We start from the raw sequence: 8,796 nt of genomic DNA, 5'->3' as shown, positions 1-8,796 counted from the left end.
TTCAGCACTGCATCTTTCAGCAGCGCACGGTTGCCCACCCCTTGCCTTATCACCTGCTGCTAGCACTTAGAGCAGCAACAACTCAGTACCTAACTTGCAAGAGGTCCATTAAAAGCAGGAATTATATAGGCCATCTTAGAACAGTCAGAAGCAGCAAAACAGTGTTCTGAGTGGATCTGGAAAACAAAACAGAGTGAACGCAACAAAGCTCACCTCTTTTTTCCTCAGTAACAGACAGAAATGCTCTGATGGCCCCTCTCCTTTCATCTGTACAAGACCAGGGAAGAATAAACCTGCCTCACTTGTGCTTTTGCTGCCCTCTTTATGGTATTATAACTGAAGTTTTCACACACAAGACTGCGATTTCTTCTCCTCCAAGATTCGTTTTTCTGTTACTTCCCTTCAACAGCAGTTTAGTCAGATTTTGCTGACAGCACCTCGCAGTGAACAGAGCACTCTGCTTTCTCAAGTCCCCCCGGTGAAAATAACTTTTAGAGTGGAAAGTTAAAATGTATTTATAAGGAACAGACAAAATTATTGGGCTTTTATCCTGTATTAACTTTTTCTACATAGACAAATGCCAAGGAAGTAAGTACTGAAACTGGTATGCAAACAAAGTCTTTGCTCTTGCTGCATCCATGTATTTAATTGACTAAAGATATTTCTAGGACTTGCTTCTTCAGTAAATTCAGTATTTTGAGTATTACTCCAAATTAAAACATAAACAGAAGACTAAAGTGCAGAATCTCAAAGCCCTGCCAAAAGAGAGCCCAAAAGCAATCAACCAGAAAAAAAGCTAACAGAAATAACTACTCCATTTTTTTCATTATTGCAGTACCTAAAACCCTAATGAAAGGCCGGATGCCACTGCGCTAGAAGCCATAAAGAGACTGAAACAGAACAATGTTAAGACTTAACAACCCATTTTAGTGAGCACTATAAGGCTCTGAATATAATCCCAAACCACCAGGTTCTAAGGACACGAAGGGCCAGAAATAAAGGCAAATGTCCAAGTACACATTTATTGCCGACAGGTGTACAAAGCCGTCTCCTTCCACGCACCCCAAGAATATGATACGACTGAGACGTGGGCTTTTCCTTTGGCCATCCGTATATAACCACAATAAAACTTCCTAAGCAACAGCCATTCAGGGCTGCATTCCCACATTTACTGCTACAATTTGGTTATGGACTGCATCGCTCAGTAGTTTTTATCTGTTCCTTTCTCTTCTGAGTATGTAATAACGTCAGCACTTTTAAAAACATCCTTTTACAGACACCTGGTTTCAAATGGAAGACTTATTTCCTAATAGTGCAACTTCTCTATGGGAGAAAAGAACACCAACAACACAACACTAGATTACACAAGTATGAGAAAGTAGCTAATTCCGAGTTTGTTTTTTTTTCCAAAACAGCCCTAACGAACAGGGAGGACAGGGCTTACATTGACATAAACAACTGTACACTGCAAACCTGATAAGGATGGGCTGATAAACACATTTTTTATTTCTAAATGCAAAACACTAAAAAATCACCAGCTTAAACCACATCACAACAATCCATTTATTTCAAACGTAGAAGTAGTTCTGCTATTTGGGGTTTTGACATGTAACGTTTGGTGCATCTTTTCCGTTTGGAAGCCAAGTCATTTACAGAAAACTTTCTTCTCCTTAGGTCAGATGGTTGTCCATGACTATGGCAAGTGTTTCATGCTAACTGGTGAAACCTATTTGACATGTTGATTGTTACAGTTAAAACCCCAGTAAAGACCTCAATACATTTTTTTTTTCTTCTGATTGATTCAATGCTTTCCTTTCCTACAGCTCACTCTCTGAGGTGAATTCTCTTGGGGATGTAGACAATACACAGAGTATCTCCAAAACAGACGAGACACAGTGAGATGCAAAGGCATATATCTTGAAATACTAAGCATAAAACTTCAATCATAAATGACTGAGACAAATTAAGACCTGAATTCCCAACATGAACACCTGGATTTTTGGTTACACCACCTCGTTTTCCATTATGGACACCACCACCCACTATCCTTCCAAAATGAGCTCTCCTGTCTGAGAGCATCCCTCCCTAGGCTTGGCCCTGTTCAGTGCAATCATCTGCTGGTATCTGTACCGGAACTTACTGCTCTGCTCCAGCTTCTCCATATACATAATCTTTATCATGAATGGTCTGAGGTAAAAAATGCATGAGTTTCTTTCTCTAACAACAGCCACTGTCATCATGCCTGTGATCCAAAGAAAAACTGAGAGAAATAAACAAAGATAAAACAGTAAAATGGTAAAATGGACTACACCATCCATATGCAAGAATATGAGCTCCAAACAAGTTAAACATAAATCTAGCCAAAATGAACAAGGGTCTGCCAAAGGCAAGGACAGACTACTCCAATAACAGGAATATTCCCCCTATTCGTTAACAAAGTGTTATTTATAATACAGAGTATGGATATGAGTTATTGTGTGCTTCTTCTCTCCTTCATTTTGTTTCTCAAAAAGGCAGTAAATAGGCCATTCCACTCAGAACTAACATTTGCCCCCTTACTGCATGCCAGCATTTTTCCTGGATCCTCACAGTTAATTATCAACTTCCAGCTAAAATGGTTGAGTCCATTTGATGACAATTTTCTTGCAAGTGCTTATTAAGCAGCCAAAATAGCCCAAGGGAGAGGAAAAGTGAAGTAAAACAAAGAAGTTCTAAGCACGTTACTATCCTAGAAGGCAACACACATCCTATCATTTTAAAAATGTAAGATGCACATACATGTACATACATGCGTCTTTAATGACTGGATGGAAACACATTTTAACACATTTCCTACAAAATTTCATCAAATTTGAACTTAAAGGATACGGCAGAAGAGCTCCACAGCGAACAGACAAAGTCACCCAGGAAGGCTGAAAAATAAAAGCCGTAAGATGTTAAAAAACTCTGTCTGCATGAATGAAATGTGAGTTAATGTCTAAGTTTGTACTACATCTAGTTTGAATATACATCTCTCAGCTTTAAAGTCTAAGTGCTTTACAGACAGTTTACTAACGCCTTTATGAAAGAACTGTTCTGATTGATTTGTAAACGTTAAAAAAGACTTCTCAAAGATCATGTAGTAATATGGGAACATTTTTCTTGTCCTTCTATTATTCCTTGAACACTATTTACGGTATTTATTTACCTGCTCTCCTTTTTAAGTTCTCCCTGCTCTAAAAAAAAACAAAACAACAACCAACATCCCCTACCTTACACTCATGATCAAGGAGTGAGGAACCATAACCTTACACAGGAAGGGGTCTCCTACAGCTTAGAAGTGAGAAGGGGGAAGGAGCGATGTCACATTCAGTATGACATGATTTTTCCTCCAAAAAACAAATATATACATATAAAAATATATACACACACGTGCATATATTGCGGTAACCATGTTTATGGTGCCCCAGTTTCTGCTATTCTCTCTCCCTTAGAAAATAGTATTAGAAAATAATATTCAACTTTGCCAAAAAAAAAAAGAGGTTTTTCTCCCTCATATTTTTCTCTTCCTTATTCTCCATCCCTTTTCTTTCTGTAGCAAGCTACCTTTGCCTCTGACTCCCACTCCCTCGATACTAAGTCTAACCTTCTTGGTTATAGATCACGCTGTGATGTTTTCAGGTCCAACTAAGTGACATCACTGAAAGACCTGCTGTCTTTTTTTGGCAAACAAAAGAAAATTTAGTTAGAAGTACTTCAAAAGAAAACTAAATTGTTTAAGTAAAAGGCGTTTGACAGCAGAAGGCACTGCTAGGACACCGATGCCCTCCCTTCCCACGAGAGTGGCTGCAGTCTTCTTGTTTGTAAGACTGAAATTGTACCACAAAACACTTTATAAGGGGAAGATATTAAAAATAGGAGCTAAGCTTAAAATTAATCAGCACACCCACTATAACCATAAGGTCTCTAGCTAAGCACCCTTTATTTTTTGGAATCTGTTAATTCATACTTCTACACTGCCAGACGAACTCTCATGCTACAAGCCATCAGAATTCACTACTGTCACCTGCAACCATATGGACAAAATAATCCAAAACCACGTACTGGCAGAGAAATAATAATGATTTTTTTAAATCGCTCACGACTTGCAGAACAAGCAGCTCACATTTTCAAATATGAAGCTTGTAAACTTTCACTGGAAAAACAAAATACCAATAATTTCAGTGTGGAAAAAAAAAGAAAAAAGCCAAAAGGCACGAAAAAAATAAAACAGAGGGAAAAAAGTTATTTTTCTAAGAGTTTCTATTGTTTAAAATTAACAGCATACACATATGCAGAATCCAGTAAACGACTCTGCACCTCACCAATTATGTGTTAAAAAAAGAGAGAAAAAAATCAATTATTATTTACTTTACAAAGTTTTTGGTTTTTTTTTTTTTGCATTGCCAGAAACTTATAGGAACTTTCCCATCAGAAACAGCTCTGAAGACAAGCTGAACAGGCCACGATCCCACAGAAGATTGAAGGAGGAATTGCCAGGCAGGAGAAAACACCAGGGAATGGAGACACACACACTCAACAGTAAAACAAACAAAGTATGAAGAGATAACAGAGTAATGAGAGAGAGAAAGGAGAGGACAGAATTGTAACAGACATTTGTAACTCGGCATAAAAGTTCATGAAACAAGAAAAAAAATGTTAAAGATACATTTCCTTTGGACATTATCTAAAGAGGAATACTTTGCGTTATAATGAGGTATCTGTGTCAGGACTTAACGGATGTGCTGGCTGAGCCGCTCACCTTTACCACCGGGAGATCGAAAACTTCACGAGACTCTCCAACCTCTGGATTGTCCCCGTCTTCCGAAATAATATGAGACGCAAGTGCATTGTAAGAAACCTCCTTTGCCTTCCCAGCCTTCAGAAGCTGAATAACCTAAACCCGAAAGAGAACAGGGAGAAGCAAACAATTATTATCACCTTTATTTGAGAAAAACAATAAAGAGAGAAAGAAGACACGTTAGTCGTCTAGATAGAGGAACGAGTACAGGCTTCTCGTTCTGTACAAGCAGACAGCACTCTTTGTGGTTGGCAAAGCATCCCTTTTAAACCTTGATTTCCAACAGTTTGCAACTCTGCCACATTTTAATGACTGAAGCTGAAGTTTTACTTTCCAAAGTAATTCAGGCTGGCATAGAAATTTGGTGTTTTCAACATTTTTCCAAAATACATATTCCTTCAAAACCTGTTCTTTCTCAGGCAGACTAAGAAATCCTGCATTTGATTTTCCAGTTGTTAGCTTCAGAAGCCTTTGAATGAACGTTGAGCAAAGTACGGAAAGGCAAAGTTACTGAGTCAGTAGCTATGGAAGCAACAGGTGAAAAAAAAAGCAAAAAGGCAAACACACATTAAAAAATGGATATTAGAAGGATGTGCAAGAAAAGAAAAAAAAACACTAAGCACTGTCCTGAGAAGGGGCAACTTCTAACAAAGGGCTGCTGCATTGGGAAAAGAATTGATGGAGGATTAAGAGTATTTCAATATCAGAAAATGCAAAACCTCTTACAACTTACAAAGCACATCTTATTCCCGTTTTTGAAAGGCCGATACAGAAAATGTTGATTTAAATGTTATCATTCTCTCAACTCAGTTGTAGAGATCTGTGCGATGAATCCAGCCCTGTCCATACCAAACGGGACTCACTTGTATGGGAATAAAAGTAGCACAGAAAGGGGGGGGAGTGGGATGGGAGGGGACAAAAATGTTCAAAATAGAAGTCTAGAGTACAAATACTGAAAATGCCAGTTAAGATTATTCTTTCCTTTTATTATTCAGAAATTAGTAGCTTTAATACTGGTAAAACTTTACTACTGGTGCTGCAATTCTGACAGGAAACAAATCAAGATAAAGTGCTTGAAAATAGTAGAAATTGAACAACATCCCCAAGGAACGGGACACAAGCTGGTTGTCCTGCACAACTCTCCCCAAGTCCCCTTTGCCTGTCTATTTATGGGAAGGCCAAAAAGAGAACGGAATGAAAGCTCAGCATCCCAACCTGACAGCATGAGGAAAGCAGCTAATGAAGCAGAAATAGGATTTTTTTTAATATCAAAACAATGCTGCAAATATCCTGCTGCAAAGAGTTGCTCATGCAAAAAGTTCTGCCAGCATCAGGCTGCAAGTCTAAACACCGTAACTGTGACAGATGATAGAGCCCCATGATTAAAGTGGTTCAGAAAAGACTTTTAGTAACGTGGCTTATGTCAGCTTCAAAACTCTTCCCTGAGCATGTGGCTTCTTCAGCTGAAGTAGTGGCAAAACTGTGAAGCTGTACTGAAAGATCTTCCCCTGTGTAAGTGCTTGCATACCGACAGCTGTAACCAGTCAATAAAATGCAGACAAGCCCCGATATGGTCCCGCACCTCAGATGCCAGCTTAAACCCATGAAGCGCATCTCCATTTTTTTGGCATATAAATTCCCTCTTCCTTATCTCCCACTAAACCTTGAGTTAGAAGAAACAGGAAGACTTCGAGTCTTTGAAGTAAGGCAACAGTGATAAAATAATAATAATAAAATGAGATAACCAGAAGCCAAATATCCTGCTCAAAGTCCTTATACTACAAGGCGTTATTTTCTCTCTCTCTCTGATATTGATTTTAACCAGTAGGACCAAAGCTCAATGGTTTGGCTTTACGTCTTTTAGGAAAGCAGGGAAAGCATTTTTAAAAAGAAATAATACTAATAGCTGACATCTAGTTATCGCCTCCTGTCAGGTGAGAACAGCCAAGTGCACATCCCAGAGGAACGGACTCAGACGAGCGCCAGCAGCCCGGCTCTCCCTCGTTTGCCAAAGAACATCCAGGCACGATTCCAGACTTTTGTTTCCCTTCTAGTTTACGCTGCATATGTTTTAACAGGTAGTGAGTATGCTGATATTCACCTGAATATCTTATGGTTTGGGTTTTTTCTTTCTTACTCTTGGATTTGTTTTGATTAGAGTGCTCGCTTGTGCTGGGCCTGTTTCAGTGTTTGTTACGATAGCTGGTCTTTGGAGAAAACATTTAGAAACAAGCTGCTCAAAGCGTGCTTATCCCCAAAAGCTGAAGGAGAAGATCTCTTTTCAAACCCAACCTATCACCCATTGGTATAAAAAAAAAGCAAGAACTTCAAATATGCATAGTTTTTATAAAAACTATCAAGACTACAGTCAACCTGGAACCCAGAAAAGCCATCCACAAATGTTTGAGAATTTCGCGTGCTTGATCAGAGCAAACTGGAGCCTCGTGACAATGACATTAAGTGCTATGAAGAATGAAACTTCACATGTGAAAACTTGCTTAAAGGAAAGCTTGGTTACTCACTCTGTGGCAATGCTGCTGACTGTCTCGCTGTGTCAACACAAACCTAACGAGGTGCCTTTTGGGACGCTATTTATGTAAAAACTGGTATACCAGAGCCCCAATGCTATTTGCAGTCATCTTTCTATACATAACAATGTTGCTGCTATAGCTTTAGATACAGTTGTTGTTACTCACATTTCCAAATATTTCACGTCTAAGGACTTAGGGTTGTTGGTTTTTTTTCCTGTTTAAGTACAGCTCGGGGCTGTTTTTAACGTATAACCCCGTTGTTTTGGGGGCTAAAAACAACTCATCAGGTCAGTGACAGGACAGGAGCTGAAGGACCCCGGTGCCCAACACCGACTGGAGCACACCACCCAGGGCAGAAACCACTTTTAATTTCCCTCTGGAACCCCTTCACACCCCGCCGCGGCCCAAAGGCACCACCAACACTTACACGAGCGGACAAAACACAAAAACTTTTATTTATTTCCCACACAACCCAACGCGACGGGCGCTCCCCACAAAGGCCCAGGGGAGCCGTTCTCCCCCTCAGGCGCGGACCCGCACCACAGACGGGGGTGAAGGCGGGCGGGGCGCTGACGGGAGGCGGCCGTGCGGACGGTGTGGTGCGCCCCGGGGGGGGGGGGGACGGGGACGCCCCCGTTCCCCCGCCGCCCCGGCCCCGTCTCCCGCAGGAAGTCCCTCTGCCCGCCCCTCCTCCGCTCGCAGGGCTGCCACGGGGCCTGCGCCGCCGGCCCAAGGCTCCCATGGCGGTGGCGGGATGGCGGCGGGAACGGCCGTTAACGGACGCCCCCCCCCCCACAACGGTCCCTGAGGGGAGGCGGGAGCGCGCCCTCCCCCCCCCACGTCCCTCTCCCCCCCTCCCCCCCTCCCCTCGGGGTGCGGCGCGCGAGCCTCGAGCCCGCGCGAGGGGGGCTGGAAGGTTCCATTCTGCCCCCCCCCAACAAAGCGGGGGGGGGGTTACATCAAACCGGTGCTGGAGCGGGGAAGGGGGAGCCGGTACCTTCGGGTCGATGTCCCCCACGGTGAAGAACTTGACGTCTTTGAACATATCCTCCGGGACTTTCAGCTCGTCCTCGTCCGCCGACATGGTGCCGGCCGTCGGAGCTGCCGCCGCCGCGACCCCCCCCCCCCCCCCGCGCGCCGTCCCCGTGAGGAGCCCTGCGGGGCCCGGGTCTCCCTCACGGCGCGTCCCCTCCCCCCGCCGCCGAACCGCGCGAGCAAGGCGCGCGCTGCGGGACGCACCATCCCCCGCCGGGACGTAGGGGGGGCGAGGGGGGGAGGGGAGAGCCGGTTCGTCAGGGCGGCTCCCCCCTCCCGAGCCGCGACCCCTTCTGCAGCAGGGCGCCGTCCGCTGCCGTTCCGCCGCCGCTACCTCCGCTCCTCCTCCCGTCTCCGAACCGTCCCGGGATGCGCTATCCGGGCCGGGCTGTCCCCCCCCACGTTACGGAA

General features: G+C 43.4%; 1 protein-coding gene across 1 annotated transcript; it reads right to left on the bottom strand.

The window, feature by feature from the left end:
* Nucleotides 1-25: 25 nt before the first annotated feature.
* LOC310891419 (PAX-interacting protein 1-like) lies at nt 26-8,538 on the bottom strand. Its single transcript, XM_083853682.1, has 3 exons — nt 8,348-8,538; nt 4,781-4,915; nt 26-2,912 (listed from the first exon to the last, which is right to left on the bottom strand). Exons 1-3 carry the CDS (start codon nt 8,432-8,434, stop codon nt 2,751-2,753), a joined length of 384 nt encoding a protein of 127 aa, XP_083709808.1. The 5' UTR covers nt 8,435-8,538; the 3' UTR covers nt 26-2,750.
* Between the last annotated feature and the right edge of the window lie 258 nt (nt 8,539-8,796).

The sequence above is a fragment of the Anser anser genome, assembly GCF_964211835.1.
Source record: "Anser anser genome assembly, contig: HAP1_SCAFFOLD_629, whole genome shotgun sequence".
NCBI classification, from domain to species: domain Eukaryota; kingdom Metazoa; phylum Chordata; class Aves; order Anseriformes; family Anatidae; genus Anser; species Anser anser.
This window is presented reverse-complemented; position numbering and strand designations above follow the sequence as displayed.